This window comes from Microtus ochrogaster, chromosome 17, assembly GCF_000317375.1.
Source record: "Microtus ochrogaster isolate Prairie Vole_2 chromosome 17, MicOch1.0, whole genome shotgun sequence".
In the NCBI taxonomy this organism is placed as follows: Eukaryota; Metazoa; Chordata; class Mammalia; order Rodentia; family Cricetidae; genus Microtus; species Microtus ochrogaster.
In genome coordinates this window covers 27,587,671-27,606,055 of record NC_022019.1, presented here as the reverse complement: position 1 = coordinate 27,606,055, position 18,385 = coordinate 27,587,671, and the positions used below count along the sequence as shown (strand labels likewise).

Genomic DNA, 18,385 nt, shown 5'->3' with positions numbered 1-18,385 from the left:
ATATTCACTGGGTGGGTGACTATGAAAACAAAGCCACTTCAGAATGATTGGCAGAAACATGCTCAGGATAGAATACCTTTGTTTGATAAAGTGAGATCATGAGGTCATTTTCACGACCTCTCTTATATTTTCTACTTGTCTATGATGCTATTAGATGCATTATGAATTTGTCTGCACATTTTTGAAATGGAGGAATCATTTTATTAAATGCAATGACATTTCACAGAACACTGAAAGAGAAATAGAAAAAAAGTCACACACATGTGTAAATATGGTCATTGTGTTGCTGTTCCTCAGCCTAAGAAGTAAAGATAAATTGTGTAAGGCCAAAAGTCTACAAAAGGAGATTCTCTGGTTCTTGAGTCAAGAATCAGGCACAAAAGGAAACGGTGAATATGGCAGTGATGATCCCACCAAAATCAAGGGAACTGTCCATAGACAACTGTAGAAAATGGTTATACTTTATCTAACTAAACTAATATTGTAGTGTGTAAAATGCATAAGATACAGAATAATAAAAGCAATCCACAAGTGTATACTTCATGAGAACAGAAATATAACAAAATGAGTTTTATTTCCAAATGTAGCTCAGACCTTACTCAGCATCTACTAATAACTTGGAAAGCCCATGGATTAAGAGACACAGGTAAACAGGAAGTCTAAGACCATCACCGTAGCTCTCCACATGAATCCTAGCACTTTAGGATAAGCCCCAGATTGTAAGCAAGAACAGTCATTAAGAAGTTCAAATAAGAAACACCATTCGACCGTGAATTCTTTCATTTGATGCTTTGATGGTCATAAAGCTCACAGTAACATTGTCCTAAGACCTATGGCTCCGAAACCCAGAGATGCAAGCTTTATTTACTATAAACAGTAAGAGACTAGGTACATCCTGCTAAAAGCCTATCACAGTCATCGGGAGTCATCTACTACTATCTTCTAAATGTTTAATGCATCATTTCTTCCTTCAAAACAAAATGTCTCAACTTCAGCTTAGTGACTTATTCATATGTAGTCTCCTTCTGACAAAGAAAATCAAAATCCAATTTTTTATCTCCCACTTACGTTGTCCATACCATGTCATAATTATCTCTCTCCTCTTCTCTCTCTCTTCTCTTCTTTTTCCCTCTCCCTCCCTTCCATTCCTCCACAACCCCCACTGTTTTTCTCAGCCTGCCACGCATCCTAGCCCTTACCTACAACTGTACTAAATAGTTTGTTGATTGTATTCTTCTTTGTAGTGAGCAATAAGAAACTCAAAACTGAAATCTCCAGCCAAGGTCACAGCCATGTCCTGTCCTCCTCTTATAGCCAAATGAAGATTATTTTCCCTGCTTCTATTTTTTATATCATTGTTATTCTATCTTTAGTTAACATTTAAGACTGAAGTGCTTTATTTTATCTGGCATATACTATAAACATTTAAAGAAGTTCATGGGTCATGCACAGGTGACTGGACTAGCCTACAGCATTAGCCTACACTGATTATTCAGAGAGGAGCACATGTCATATGAACAAAGAGGTGCAACATGCATTATAACCAAGATGTTAACACAATCATAAGTTCAAGGTAAATATGTTGTTCTTGTGTTTTGTAAGTTCAGCTGAATGTACAGCCTAAGAAAGCATGGGGAGTCCTTATCAGGTCCCTAGTGTAAGTAAGCAGATGAAAGTAATTACCCAGTCATTCTGAACCTCTTAAAACCATTTTACATTGATATCTTCTCAACTGATTCTTAACACCATTCTACTCTCACACCTAGAAAAGGGGTCAAATGGACCCTCTACAGGCAAGAATGACCATTTAAAACACAAATCTGATGATGTCACTCTGATGGATGATCTTTCCAGGGTAAGTGAGCGGCCCTGTCTCAGATTGCTGCCTGCCTCATCCACCTCCCAGGCTGCTCTCACCAGATCCTGTTCTTTGTCCACAGTCAGCAAGTGTGCACTGTGCAAAGGCAACAATGTGAGAATTACAAATCAGAATACAGAGTCGTTCCTAGAAAACTAAACTTTGTGGAATAGTTATAGAGATTCCACATCTCCACTTCATTTGCAAGTTACTCCAAAAGTTAACTATTAGCTCGGCCAGAGTTTGTAATGCCTACACCAAGAAATATTGAGCCGTATCCAGTTACCTAAACCTCTTCGTGAAGTGCATAGTCAGCAAGTTTCACAATTCTGTTCTCTTTCCACACGCAATGACTTGTCAATCTTTGTCTGTTCTCTCTCTCTTCCCCTCTCACCTCTGTCTCTACCCCTCCCTTCTTCCACTCATTAGACAGATGTTTCAACTATCTGTGCAGGAGCCTCGACATTAGCATCCAGAATGTTAAGTCCTTCCCACCGGGCACTTCCTAGTCCCTAAAAGGTAGTATTTCCTGGCAATCATATATAACACTTGCTTCTCCCTCAGAAATTCTAACAATTCAGCCTTCTAAAAAACTCCAACTGATCCATTTGCCTTTTATACAAGCATCTTTCTAACTGGAGAGGCAATAGATAGATAGATAGATAGATAGATAGATAGATAGATAGATAGATAGATAGATAGATAGATAGATAGATAGATGTAGGTACATAGATGAGAAACAAACAGACAGATGATGGACTACAGATGGATGGATGGATGGATGGATGGATGGATGGATGGATGGATGGATATGTGTCAGATGGTAAACTAACAAAACACATACGGCAGAAGATGAAGTGAGTCAAAAAGCTTTCCCTGTGCAAATGACCTGGCTTTCTCAGAACCAAAAATCCTCAACTTCTGGCATAGTGACTCTGTCTAAGAAGCACTCACAGTGGGCAGCCCTTGCCCAGCTCCGCCAAGCAGCAGAGGGAAAAGCATGAGGCTATACAGAGCTTGGGTTAGGCTGCTAATCCTTCGCAGAGATAACTTTAGGAGTGACATGTTGATGTCCCTGTATGTGGGAAGAAATGGTGGCCCTAGAGCCCATTAAGCGATCCTCTGTCACCCCCTTCTCAGGAGCTGCCAAGTCTCCTGTTCACCTATACTAAATTACAGAGTAATTTCCTGCTCTTCATTTTGATTAATAAGTCAAACGAATTCATCAAATATTGATGAAGCACCTGTTCTGCACAAGACATTGTGTAGTTATTAAGGCCAACAAGAGGATAAAACATAATTTTCCCTCCAGGGCTCAGAAGACGGAGAGACACATTTGTAAACGCTTAATGTGATAAAATGTCATAAAAGATGCACCAAGTTTCCTGGGAACATAGATTATAGACTGTCTTCTTGGGAAGATTGCAAGCAGTGGTCAGAAAAGTCTCTGAGAAGTCACTTGAATAGCTTCTTTGAATCAGCACTGAAATATTTACAAGATAGAGAATATTCCTACTCAACAAATAAGAAACAGGTTTCATTGTGGTTAAGCTACTCTCAACACATAAAACTGATATATAGAAGAACAGATATGGTAAGACATGACTTGTGAGGGAGAAGAAAGGAGCACACCTTCTGTAAGCACAGCACATGGACCAGGATGAGGCTGAGATGAACTGCTGGCTCTGGGAAGGACTACCGACTGGGGAATACTGCTAGAACGGTGAATATTCTAGAGGTTTTCACTGCTGGAGACTCAAGTGTCCTAGTTAGAGTTTCTATGACCAAAAACAAGGAGGGGAGGAAAGGGTTTATTTGGCTTATACTTCCACATCACAGTCTACCATTAAAGGAAGTCAGGGCAAAAGCTTAGGCAGGATATAATCCTAGAGGTGGGAGCTGATACAGAGGCTATTAAGGAGTTCTGCTTACTGGTTCGCTCCGTCTGGCTTGCTCAACGTGCTTTCTTATAGCACCCAAGACCACCAGAAAAAGGAAGGTTCTCTCCCATCAACCAGTAAATAAAAAAAAAAAAAAATGCCCTACAAGCTTGCCTACCATCTTATTTCAGGAAGGCATTTTTTCAGGCTCCCTCCTCTCCAACGACCCCAGCTTGTGTCAAGTAGACATAAAACTAGCCAGCACATCGAACACAATAAGCAGTGTGTATATAGTGTCAGTCGCTGGGCTCCTTCTTGGTTCTAGAGGGTTGCCTGGGCAGGCAGTAAATTACACTGCAAGGATTTACAGTAGGCCTAAGTCATCCTGCTCTGTTTGGGATAACAACATTCCTCTGTTTGGTGTAACCACAACACAGAAAAAAAAAAAAAGCCTTGGGAAAGCAGAGTTAGGCCTTTCTGTTATAGGGACAAACAATGAAAATATGCGATGCCCATGGTGGTTCATCTTCTACAACAGGAAAGCGACAAAGGAAACAACAGAGAGCTGCAGAAGACAAACTGGAAAAAAGGGCGGGAATCACAGGAGTCTCCAAAAGCAAATGTGGGAGTCCAAGCTTCCTCATAAACTCTGGGGCACGCGGATGGCTGTTTGCAGAGGTCTCACAAATACCATTGGATTGGTACAGATGCCTTGTATGGGTTTCCTGGGACCACCTACTCCCCACACCCAACTTACTCTTGTAGTTGGCAACAGCAACAGAAACTTTGTAAAGGACCAACTTCGTGAAAGTTTTTAATTAGTTCCTCCTCTTGTTAAAGGATACACAGCTAATTTCTGCCATGTACAGAAGGCTGGCTTGCAGTACTGTTCTTTGAACTGGAGAGGAAGGTGAAATGGGATGGTGGGAAGGGGATGGGGGGAGGGAAATGGGAAAAGGGGAGGAGGTGGAAATTTTTAAGTAAAAGTAAATTTTAAAAAACGGAAGTAATTTAGGCCCATGGGCTGGGTTCTGAACTCAATAAGAGGAAATTGAGAGGAGCCCCAGCATTCAGCTTTCTGGGGTTACTGGTTGCCTTGGGTTCCTGCTTCCATGACTTCCCTCCTCTGACAGACCATCCCTCAAACTGTGAGACAAAGTCAACTCTACTTCCTTAAGTAGATCTTGTCAGTTATTTAGTCACAACAACAACAACAACAAAAAAAAAAAAACGTAACTAACCCTGAGTGTCTTAGGATTTTTACTGCTGGGATGAAACACCATGACCAAAACAACTTGGAGAGGTAAGGGTTTAATTGGCTGACATTTTTACATCACAATTCATCATCAACAAAAGTCAGGATAGGAACTCAAGCAGCGGATGAACCAGGAGACAGGAGCTGTTTGAGAGGCCATTGAGTGGTGCTGATTGCTGACTTGTTCGCCATGGCCTGCTCAGTCTGCTTTCTTATAGAACCCAGGACTATTCCCAGCTCAGGAATGGTGCCACCCCCATCAATCACTTCCTAAGAAAATACCCAACAGCTGGATCTTTTGAAGGCCTTTTCTCCTTCCTCTCAGCTTTCTCTAGCTTACGTCAAGTTGGCATAAAACTAGCCAAGTACATCAAGATATCTGTGAAATGTTTTCAGGTAGTGCCAGCATAACATAGTTCCCCAAAGCCACCCAACGATGAAAGAAACCTAAATATACTCACATCTGTGTGGAAGAAAGTTAAACGTCTGAGAGAAGTTGAGTCATTTGCTAGATGTCACACCTCTAATGAATGGTATGGACAAAACTAAGCCGTTTCGAAACTACAAATTCATTTCTCTGCAGTATAACATGTGACAAAATTGTGGCACTAAGTTTGTTTTTTCCATATTTCTGTCCCCAAAACAACATTTTAGTGATTTGTCAAGCTTTGTTTCCCATTAAAATTATGACAAGACATTTGTATAGAAGAATTAAATGATAAATATTTAATGACGTGGAGCTCTCTTTGCACCAATGAACTTCCAGAGGGGAAGAAGGAAACTTAGCTTATTCTTTTCAAACTAGAACTCGTACCTTCACAGGCACCCACACAGGTCCACTTGATCCACAGCAACTACAGAAGCTCACAGACTTCTCTACTGTGTGAGCCTCAAGGTGTTATTCCTATTTTTCCCTTTCCTTTTAAGTTGATCAAAACCTTCTTTAAAAAAAAAAATGAGTATTTTTTTTTAAACCCAGAGTAAACTGTGTTCCGAGCCTGGTGAGAACGGACTATTAATCTCTCCGCCTTATTGACCTGCTCCAGTTTCAGCTCATTAAACAGAGACATCTCAATGATCAAAAGAAAACGAACCAAATGAAACTTGGTCTAACCTCACTGAATAACAGAGTTACTCAGAAAGCAAATAAATCTGAACCGGTAATTTAATATTGACAGTCTTCCACTTAAAGAATCTATATGCAATGAACAGGACATCCCAGTGTAATTTTTTCTTGTTCATTTTATTTGATCAATGCAGGCATTTTCTTGCTGTGCTTTCACTTCAATTCCCTCCTCAGATTTCATCCTTTCCTAACATGTAAGAGAAGAAAAGTCTGGAAATTTGAGTTTGAAGAACATAGTTACAGAGATGAATGCTTATAAAGAACTGTGAAAACTAAAATAAATTTTATCATAACATTGAAGGAAAAGAAAAAGTCCTCCTTATACTAACAAGTAATAAAAATTTAATTATGTACTAAGGCATGCTTACTAACTTTTAGATGATAAGTATTTTTAAACAATCTTATGTGACAAGATGAGCCATATCAAAATCTGTATAGTATTTCATTAGCACTGACACAAATCAGTCTTCTATTTGAGGAAACTTGCTATACTTCTCATAAGCTGTCCTAAATAAATCATGCCTATACTTCATATAGGCAGATCGTTTTCCAAATTTCCACTGAAAAGAGGTTTTAAGGACTTGGTAAGCTCAAGTGTCCATTAGTTAACAGATGAATGGAAAAAAAAATTATGGCATGGCCAAACAATGGAACATGGCCTGTCTTTAAAAGAATAAGTTCCTGTCATTTGCAGCCATATGGATAAATGTTGAAGACATCATTTTTAGTAAAAAAAAAAAAAAAAAAAAAAAAAGTAAGATACAAATCGACAAATACCTTATGATCTAAAAGGTTGATTTTTGTGTAGGAGAGAGTAAAGGGACAGTTACAGTAACCTCAGGCTCAGCTAATTCAGGAAGGATATACTGATTAAGGCATACAAAACTGTACTTAGAATTAAGTTCAAGAGATCTGTTATACAATGAACTAATAAACACAGTGATGGTGCACTGAATATTTAGAAATAATGAGACTGGATGCTAAGTGATTTTGCCATCAAGAATGATCCATTGTGAGATTACATGTATACTATTCAGGTAGAATTAGCTACTTCAAAACATATATACATTATATATGTCATATTTTCAATACAGTCAAAATCATGTTGTAAATAATAAATATGAACAATTTAATGTCACTAATTTAAAATAAGCGGATTTGAAAAAAAAGACTAATAATGTGTTTTTTAAGTTGCCTTTATTGGGAATACTATCTGTATTATAACAGGCTCTGATACTTGCCTGTTACAATACAGCATGGTTTGTGATTTATTAGCAATTACTATTTCGTACCCTCAAAGTCTAAGGTCACTCTACTTGGTCCACCTGACGCTCTAGGCTCCGCATTGTGTCCATATTGGCTACTTTTCTCACTGCTGTGATAAGCTGCCTGACAAGTGACATGATCTGTGTGAGCTCATAGTCTGAGCTACATTTCACCATGGAGGGAAGGTAAGGCCACAGCGTGTCGGTCACATGGTAGCTATAATCTTATTTTATACCAAATTCTGTTCTATACACCAGTCGGTATTCAAAGAACATGATCCAAACCAGGATCAATTAGCTGTATGACTTTCAGGACCCCGAGTCAGCAGCAGATGTGTTCAAATGTCAATAAGGTGCCAGTAGCTGATTAAAATAGGATGACATCATTTCAAATGTGGACTCCGTGTGACAGTATAGACTGCTCAAGGGCCTGTGACACTGACCCCAAGAGATATGTTCTCTGTTTTCAATATGCACGCCATCTCATGGTGAAAGGTCTCAAAGTGAAAGGAAAGCAGTGTGTGATAGGTGTCAGGTGACAGAAGGAAAGGAGTGTGTGATAGGTGTCAGGTGACAGAAGGAAAGAAGTGTGTGATAGGTGTCAGGTGACAGAGGAAAGGAGTGTGTGATAGGTATCAGGTGACAGAGGAAACGAGTGTGTGATAGGTGTCAGGTGACAGAGGAAAGGAGTGTGTGATATATGTCAGGTGACAGAAGGAAAGGAGTGTATGATAGGTGTCAGGTGACAGAGGAAAGGAGTGTGTGATAGGCGTCAGGTGACAGAAGGAAAGGAGTGTGTGATAGGTGTCAGGTGATAGAGGGAAAAGGCATTCGACAATAATAACTGGCATACTCCAGTTTATTAAATGCTTATTTAAGATGAAATTTGAAGCATGCAAATAAGTCAGTTACTCAATAACTCTCTCCTTTTGCCTCCCCTCACCTCTGTGGTGTGTGTGTGTGTGTGTGTGTGTGTGTTATTCCCCACCCAAACTAATTGCTCCTAGCTATCTAGTTCCAGGACCATAATCCCAAATAATCTAGTCAGAAATCTAGATGATCTATATTATACACACATATATGTGGGGCAACAAAACCCTTATTCCAGACATTCTTAATTGGCTCAAAATAAGTAAATGTAACATAAGTTGTGAGTGTAAAATGGTTCCTTTAAAATTCCAAATTGCAACCGTCCAGAAGCTGTTATGCAAATTGAACATTGTGCCACCAGGTGAAAAGTCACCACAACCATGAGAGAGAGGGAAGAGGAAGCAGACATACTTACAGTTGATAGCAATGCTTACAGTGGGCTCTACAGTAGTGTGGGAAGTCCTTCTGTCTATGTGTTGCTTTTATTGGTTAATGAATAAATCTACTTCAGCCAGTGGCTTAGCAGAAATAGAGGTAGGCAGAAAAACTAAACTGAATTCTGGGAATAAGAAGGTGGTGTTGCGGGAGGTCCTTCCACTCCTCCAGCCTATAGCCGCTGAGATACCAGCCCATTGGGGCGTGGTCTCTCTCCCTTTAAAAAAGTGGCCACTTCCTTCTCTCGCTCTCTTCACTTCCTGCTCGGCTGGCGACTAGACTCCCTTCCTGGTTGTACAGAGGGCTGACGGTGATCTGTAAGGTTTTTTTTCCTTTAAATAAATAATACCCTATTAATCATAATTCCAAACTGCTGTGGCATTGTTTGTGACTTACGCCTACAAGGTGGAGTCAAGGAGAAGTCTTGTAGTCCCGCTAGAGACAGACACTGGAGGGAACTTTACCCAATAAGCCACAGCCACCTGGCAATACACAGATTAATGGAGACGGGTTAGTTCAGGATATAAGAGTTAGCTAGAAATATGCTTATGCTATTAGCCAAGCAGTGATTTAAATAATATAATCTCTGGGTAGTTATTTCAAGTCTGGGCAGCTGGAAGCAAACACATGGCAACCTACAACAGATTGGCGCTCCTCCATAGCCAACTACATCCACATAAAGGTCTTGTATGAAAAACCCTGATTCCAGGACTGGCAGTCTTGGGAAGTGCAGTAGAAGCTTTCAGATTAAATTCTGGGTGAGGTCTTTAGATCATTGGAGTGGCAGCATCAAAGGGGGCTCCTGGATCTGGGTCTCTTCAAGTACATCATTCCCAATGCCTACCCACAATCACCTATGCTGTCCCAAATCAACTGGAGCCCCCTAAACCACAAGCCCAGATAAACTATAGAAAGAGGGAGCTGCTTGGTTGTTCCTGGTCATTTAGCCCTGAAATAATCACACAGAAACTCTATTAATTAAATCACTGCTTGGCTCATTGGCTCTAGCTTCTTATTGGCTAACTCTTACATATTAATTTGACCTATTTCTATCAATCTTTGTATCACTCCATGGCTGTGGCTTACCAGTTAACATTCTGGTGTCTGGATCCGGCAGGGCTCCATGGCTTCTCTCTACTCTGTCTTTCTTTCTCCCAGCATTTAGTTTAGTTTTCCCCACCTACCTAGGTTCTGCCCTATCAACAGGTCAAGGTAGTTTCCTTATTCACCAATGGTATTCACAGCATACAGAGAATAATCCCACATCAATAAATCTATTCTCTTTGTGACTTCATTACATCCAGTATTGTCATTTTTGTGGTCATGAAAAGTTGACTAAGACCTTTCTTCCATCAACTTTACTACAAAGTTATGTTTGAGATAGATAAGCACCCACTAAGATTAGTTACACACTAATGATCAGACGGCACATTTTAAATGAATCCATTAACTACCCTCAAAAAGAAGGTCTATGTTTGTGAATAAATCCTTATCTTCCCTCCTCCATAAGTAAGAGAAAATGAAAGGGCCTTTTACAGATGCTCACACTAACAGGTCTTCCCTGAATAAAATAAACAGGAGCAAAGGGCACCTTGACTACTACTTAGGAAATGAAACCGGAACACTGGGAAATCTGTAATTCTAATCACACTTATCCCCTTTTCCTTTTTTACATTTCTCATCCAAACATTCTTAGGAGCTCAATAGGCTTAAAGGAATTGGAGCAGTGCAGAGAACAAAGGTAGGGAAATCCGAGAAAGAGCTTAAATCTCTGTCCACACCATGTTAATAATTTCAAATCGGCTAAGATTTTCCAGAAGATATCAAATTCACAAGTGTAGAAAGGAAGTGCAAAAAGTTATTCAATCTTCTTTTTATTACAGAAATAGCATTTATCTAGACACCTAAGGAATTAACCACTGTGGACAAGAAATGCAAGAAATGAACAAATAAATAGATAAGTAAATGCACTAAAAAAACAAACTTCTAAAAGAAAAACAAATTCTAAATTAAAGGTATTAGTTTTAGTCAATTAAAGGCTATATTTTAAGTAAGTGCATGGATTTTTTAAAAAGTGGCACGATTTGTATTCTCATGTAAAAATCCCTACTTACATATTAAGTATACACTGACCTGAGACCAGGGTAATTTTAAAATACAGAACAGACACCTACTGATTTTCAAGCTAACTACTATAAATACAGTTGTAAAATATAACCATAATATACATAAATATAATATATATAAGAATAAAATATTTATTAATAATATGATATATGCAACTTAGGGTAGGGCAAATTGCAAATGGGATATTTTTAGTAGGGAAAAAGATAAATCAATGCCAAAACATTTTAATGTTTTAATGAATAATTCAAATTAATAAATGACATAGGAAGACTTCAGTTTTATACTAAATTTGTGTATGAATGGTTTTACTGTGTTAGTCAAAATTAACATAGTACTTTTACATGACTTTCTTAATGAAATATCAAAGGAGCTTAGCACTTCTCTCAGGAGCACCAGTGAAGCCCTAGGAGCACAGCTGCTCCAGTTTCTTTAGTGGGAGCTGCACTCTTCTTCCTTACCTTAGATCACAGATAAGAGAGGTGCTTCCATAGGAAAACAGCCCAGGATGACCTTACAAAGAAGGCACATACCCTTGCAGCTCTTGGTTTGTGCCACATGTATCAAATGCAAACAATGACAAGCTTTTGCATTTCTCTAGAGTAGAGGAGCTTCAGGAGTCCCTTCTATCATGGCAAAAGGTGATCTTGATGATCAATGCTCTAGAAAGGGATGGTATATACAGGTTCTAGAAATGAAACTCAACACTTTGCTACCGTGTGTTGTATTCGGCAGGCACCAGAAACCCTGAAATGTGAGAAGCTGTTGGAATCAAAGCCTCACTGCAGAGCTGTCAACATGCAGCCAAAGCTATGACATCCAGGGGACAAAAATCTCATAATGTGAGGATTTCGCAGTTCAACATCCACTGCACACAAATCAGGTAGTTTTTATAAGCAGCTAAGTGAAATGCATTTCTTGATGAAAGAATATACTAAAATAAGTAAGTATATACATATAAGGGGGTTTTGTTGTTATTGGTTTGCTTGTTGAGGAGACAAGAATGGCCCTAAGTTGGAAGTACCAGCTATGTGTGTCAAGCCGTTTGAAAAGTGACTGTGTACTGAATAGACATTTAAATAAATATTGATATATTTAAAAGGGATCACGTAAGTGCTGGTCAATGGGTTTTATGTGCCCAGAAACCCGGGAAGGATGATAAGAATTTAGTTTACTGGCAGAACATTTTCCAAGCAAATGTTACCACTGGGGAGTGCTAAAGACAAGCCTCCTTGCAATGGAAGAAAGAACGTATTTTGTACTCAGGCATTTTGCAAATTCTTTGTTCACCCAACAACTCCCTTTGAGTCCATCCCTTCTGTTGACTTCAGCAACAGCAAGCCTTACTCCACTAAATTAGCTCCAGACACTTGGTATTGCATCGGCTCACTATCACCTTCTCTCCCACCAGCAGCCAAGAATTGGAGTGCTAGGACGAGGCACAGGGCATGAACGCAGGTAAAGGGAGCTTATAGGAAGAATGGTCTCCACCTGCCACATTACCTGTCTTTTTTTCCCCCGTGAGTCTCCGGCATACCTCATCCATGCGAAGAACCCCCCAAATGCAGGGTTTAAACGCCTGTTGCCATAACACTATTTTAGGGGTGGAACTACTTTGTGCGTGGGGGAGACACACTGAGAAGCTCGGATTTCTTTAGGAAAGCTTGGTACCAGAATGCAGAGGGGTGACTAAAGGTCATGTCTGAGTGTACTGGTTTCAGTGCTCATTACAGAAAACATCCGCTGCATCTGTCCAGCAAAGGAATATGTCTGGGTCTTTCACCATCAAACTTGCAGCAACCAGCACAATTCCTTGAGAAAACAGCAAAGTCAGGACCCCTGGTGACTTTCCCTCTAAGAACAGATCTACTACGGACTTGCTAGCACGGTGAACAACCTCCGCTTTACAAGTCCTTCAGACATATCACTGGAGACTAAGAGAGCACCGGCGGGAAGCAGATGCTCCAGAGCTCTGATGAACCCCAGGCGCAGTTAAGGAGCCCCTTCAAGCTGCTCTACTTTCCTGAGCACAGGAAGCATCCCCAGAGACCTCCCCCCGATTCAGCTAGTCAGACTGGAGGGCCCTAAAACTCATCTTTTCACCGAAGACTATCTCTGGATTGCCTGGGAGAGCATGGTCGCAAGACCAGAGGTCTCCCGGCCGGTCGCAGCCCCTCACACCTCCTGGTCAACCAACTGCGCGTACCTGCCCGCGGCGTATACGGTAGTCCCTTGACAGCTCCCCCAAGTCGCCACTGAAAAAGTTTCCGAACTTCTTCGCAGCTCTCCACACCTTCGCTCCGGGTAGATCCAAGGAGAGCCAGGAGGAGGAGACAGTGCCAGCTCAGACGCCAGGTGCGGGCGTCCATCCTCGGTGTTCGGTTCGCGCTTTCCCCGCCGTGGTCCCCACTCTCCTGCGCGCCGTGCGCCTGCGGTGCCGGGGTAATATGCGTGGCCGAGGCTGGCGGTGATGCGATGCGCAGGCGGCCTCCGGAAGACCGCGGATGGACCACAGCTTCACCTGCAAGAGCTCGGGTTTTTCCTTTGGAGCCCCGAGGCTGTGACGCTGGACTTCTCAGGAGCAGCATCCCTGGGGTGCCTCCCCGACCGGGCCGAGTTGGCTCTGCGCGAGCCGAACGCAAGCTCCGGAGACGCGGAGAATCTGCGAGCATCCCGCACCGGCCACCAGAGCTGCAGGCACCGGCTGCAAACCTAGCAGCGGCAAACCTAGGCTGTGCCTGCCAGCGGAGCTCCGCTGAAAGCCGGGCGGGCAAGCCCAGAGAGCAGGCCACGCCCCTAGCCACACCCCCTGGCGGTCCGCCTGCTCCGCCCCAGCCCAGATCCTGCGGAGCCCAGCAACAGGCCGACAGCGCGACCTCAGAAAAGAACCAAATTCGTGGAAGGAGGCCCAGTCTCCTTCCTCGCGGTTCCTTTAAGAAATCATTGACCTGCCGAACCAAAAGTATGTATAAAGAGGATCCAAGAAAGGAGATGAAAACCATGGATTGGAAATAAGAGGAAGCATTTCTCTCCAAATCAAGGTCCTCTATCCATGGGGATTTGTATTCAAATTTCATGAATTGGACCTGGGCACACTACGAAAGGCAAAAGCTGGCTTTTGAGACGCCTAATAACACTTAGGTTTCAAAGAAGCCTGAAATAGAACTATTCTTAAATGTTGTAGGTTAGTGCTTTGGCGTATGTTTTCTGTAATGCTAACTATGAATTTTCTGAAAGAACTAAAAAAGTCAGAATCTCCCCGGAAAGCCATCACGTTCTCAATATCACAGTGAAGTCTTTGCCTTTACAGGTCTTTCTAAGCTTTGACATATTCGAGAATTTGTTTTTAAAAGTTCTGAGAGAGTAACTAAAACAAACATGCTCAGAGGAGTTTTTCCCCTGGAATATAGACACAGCGCACTTACTAGTCAAGTAAAAGCCTACAAAGAAAAGTTTGTCAAGTTAGAGTTTGCAAAAGGAATAAATAAGGAACCAAAAGTTAAACATGAGTGAGTGAGTGGCAAGAGCAGTCCCAATCCCAGCCGCCTGGAAAGAGTGTTCTCTAACACAGAGAAGCTGTTTAAAAGCATTGCGGGCCGGAAGGACGCTAGATATCTTAACCACTTTAAATGAATTTCGTCTTAAGCTGAACTCTTGCCAAGACTCATGTTGAATAATTTTCAGTCTTAGCTAAGTGTCATGGGGTTTTTCTAATGACCATTTGGTATCAAAGGTAGCATTTTCAGAAGGTGACATTTTTGCTATGACTTCTGACATCTGTTGCAGGAGATTTGTGTTGTTGCTCCGAGACTGTCAATGGAGTCAGGCCTTGGTTCGAAGGGCGGGTCCCATTCAGCTGCTGGAGTGGAACCTGGTTTCTGCTGGTCTGAGAGGAGGTGAAGGGACACGTCGTTAGAGGACTAAGGAGGGGGCAAAGGAGAGTTGAGGTGGGTTGGAGCAGGGAGAGTGAAGAGTAGAAGCTGCTTTCTTTTTCTACGTTGTTCTTTGAATCGATCAAGTTTTACCCTAAAATCTGACTCCCGATCATTTTTTATTAATAAAACAGTAAAGAAACCTGCTTTATATGGTGTCCAAAGTATTTCCACATAGGGCCTAAGAAAGCTTTTAAAAATGTTCTAAACACATAAACACAGAGTCAGACATGGCTTCCTAGCCATGCAGTCTCTCAGGCGGACCACAGGGCCATGGTTTACAGAGGTGGGGCTTCCTGAGACTACCTGCGGGCTTCATCTAGCCAGCAGCACCAAGTGTGGAGCCACACAGCGGGTATAAGGCTTGGCTCATGTAATACGAGAAGGCTGAAGGTAAGCAGTAAAACTGTCCATACCAAGAAAACCTGTAAACAGACACAATAAAACATGGGTATAGACAGTCATAGACAAAGGTAGTTTAAAATAATAAAGTCCTTAAAGAGAGTAATAGATCTGGATCCTGTGTGGTGTTTTGCTGACTGAATTTGTAGAATCCTGATGAGTGAATGACATTGGGTTGTGAAAGGGACTGCTGAATTAAACCAGCCTAGGTACTTTAGAGATGTCTTGGTTTCAGAATGGAAGTCAGGAAATGTGTTGCATTGGGGAATGAAAATCAGATTTCATTGGGGGAGACCTCTTAAAAATCTTGGCCACAGACAAGAAAAAAGAAACCAAGAAAGACTACAAAACAGGTGACATATATGCTGATCCCTCTATTATTGGAACAACCCTGAAACAGATGAGTCATGATAAATCTTGTTGGTTTCAAAGTACTCATTACTTAAAATTACATGCCATCTTTTCATATGTCATGGATAGAGGCTGTTTATATAGTCAAAGCAGACATAAAGTTAACAGATGCCTTTTACCTGCTCAAACATAAAGCAAACAAAAATCTTCTTTAACTGACTTGTGCACACTACACATTCCATTCCTGTGTTAATGCAGATTTATATGTTACCTTTAAAAGTTTGCATGTTTTCAACAAAAAAAAAGGACTAGACACCAATAAAGACAAGTAGCCCAGGTGATCCAGCCTCTCAGAATGCCTATGATGCAGTTTCCTCAAAACTCTGGATCTAGAACAACTTCAAAGCTGCTAGCTGACTTGGTCCAGCCTCACAAACTACCCAGTCAAGATTTCAGATAAGCTCCACATTTTCCCATAACACAGAAACTAAAATAATAATAATAGCAATAATGATGATGATGAGGAGGAGGAGGCAGAGGAGGAGAAGAAGGAGAAGGAGAAGGAGGAGAAGGAGAAGAAGAAGAAGAAGAAGAAGAAGAAGAAGAAGAAGAAGAAGAAGAAGAAGAAGAAGAATACAGCCAGCTCTTCCAGGACTTGACCATTAACCCAATTTTCTCAGGGTTCCCTAAAGATGCTGTCATCCCAAGACAACAGTAAGCAATTTTAAGAATACATTGCCTATGTTCCCAAGAGGTGGGTGGGTGACTTCTGGTCACTCAGTGGGTTATGAATTTTTATCATCATATAGGCCGTTCTTTACAAGTTGTTATTGGTCAAGGGCAAGGAGAAAACCAAGCAAGAGATTAGATTCACAGATCTCATTCTTAAAAGAAAAAAAGGGGATATAGAAATGATAGGATAAAAAGTATATTACTAAATCTACTTTTAAACTGAAAAAGCAGTTTCTACTCTCAAATATTTTGAATTGGTATGAATACTTATATATTGATACAAATTTAAGGTTATTTTGTCATACTATATATATGTTTCTACTCTTGCTTAAGATATTTTGTATATTGATGCAAATTTAAGGTTATTTTTGTTATACTGTATTTATGTTTCTACTTTTGTTTAGGTATTGTTCCTATGTAGCTCATTTAAAACTGTAATGTAAAATTCTAGTCCTTCAAAGCTATCAGGATAACAAAGAAAGACATGTTGGTAGTTAGTCATCTATAACGATCAATCTTATAGTTACAGTAGGTATGCTTTCAAGTTAAAACAGAGATTTATTTCAAAAGGATAGATGGTCTTCAAGCACTTCAGAATTTAAAATGTTTTGTTAACATAAGGCTTTTCATGAAAGTAAAACACATCTGCTCCTGGCAGCACCAATTTACTTCTAAAGAGATGATGAGCATTGAAGAACTCCACATTCAGTTTGTTTTCTTTGTAGCAAAAATAGCCACTGGGCAAGAAACTACCCTTGCCTTAACAGCTGACAGCATGGTATTTAAATTGGACAAGCAGGATATAAAAGAAGGTGACTGTTAAACTTGGCCAAGGCAAGGTAGGACACTCGTTCAAAATTTCCTACTTACAAAAAGTCTGTCAGATATTCCAGGCCTGTAAACCAAATATGGATGTCCCTACATAGCAGAGGAATGTTGGTGTGACTGTCCAGGCAGGCAGATATCTCTGTCATTCCTACAGTTTTGAATGTTGTTTGCTTTGCACCTCCTGTTTACTCAGGTAATATTATATCCCTCTCTGATCTTTGATTGGGCTGAAGATTAGATTGTTATAATTATAGCTTCCTTAGTTAAGATAGAAAATAAATTAAGTACAAAACTTTGGACTCACCAAGAGAGGACAGATGGAGTATTTTCTTAGAATTTTCCAAACACAAATGGACTGGAAATTGTGAATGTAATCCTTACTTTATAATTGCTTTTATCATATATAGTTTTACTATGTTAGAGTTAAAACCCTTTTATTTTCATTTAGAAAAGATGGGGGAAAGGTTGCAAGAGATTTTTTTGTGTAGTTGCTTCAAGACAGGCAACGGTGTGTGGCCTTGGTTCAGAGGATGGAGTTCACATTCATCTGGCCAGAGTGGACCATACAATCTTCTGACTGACTCAGAGGAGAGAGATGGACACACAAGAGAAAGGAATGGTAAAAGGAGATCCGCAACACTTTCATGTGGGGAAATATGGAGAGTAGAGGTTGATGATGGTTTTCTCCGTCACTCTGTGGATCTATCAGGTTTGACTCTCATATCTGACTCCCAGCCATTTACTATTAATAAAACAATAAAAAACTGCTTTAGACATCCATTTTTCCAATACTACAATTTTTTTCTTAGAAGCTTTCTTAATAAATGAGAATAGAAAACACTAGCTACTATATGGGTAGGCCTTCAAGCAAGGCTTTGTGTATGTATCTTAAAAAAAAATATTTATAAATCACTTTTGCTTTGATGCCCCATCATGAAAAAGCTTCCTGGGAGTCACCTAAATCCATGTTAAGAAACAAGAGCAGCCATGACTTTCAATTCTCATGTAAATAATATTCTAAGTGCTATATGATTTTCCTTCACTAACTCTTTATAGCAACACTAGAAAGTATTTATTACCAGTACTGTTTTACAAATAAGTAGATGGTCACAATCCAGCTGGCCTTGGTGAGCTCCCAATAGATCAGCCCCACTGTCTCAGTGGGTGGGTGCACCCCTCTTGGTCCTGACTTCCTTGCTCACCTTCTCCCTCCTTCTGTTCCTCATTGGGACTTAGGGAGCTCAGTCCAGTGTTCCAGTGTGGGTCTCTGTCTCTATCTCCATCCATCGCCAGATGAAGGTTCTATGGTGATATGCAAAATATTCAT

At 40.7% G+C, this 18,385-nt stretch overlaps 1 protein-coding gene across 1 annotated transcript in view; it reads right to left on the bottom strand.

Moving 5' to 3' along the window:
* Gpc5 (glypican 5) overlaps positions 1-13,558 on the bottom strand; it is a 1,182,296-nt gene extending 1,168,738 nt beyond the window's left edge. Inside the window, exon 1 of the mRNA XM_005355656.2 lies at positions 13,020-13,558. Within this exon, the coding sequence (XP_005355713.1) occupies positions 13,020-13,485 (466 nt within the window). The 5' untranslated portion in view covers positions 13,486-13,558. The remainder of the gene's footprint in view (positions 1-13,019) is intronic.
* Positions 13,559-18,385: the final 4,827 nt, after the last annotated feature.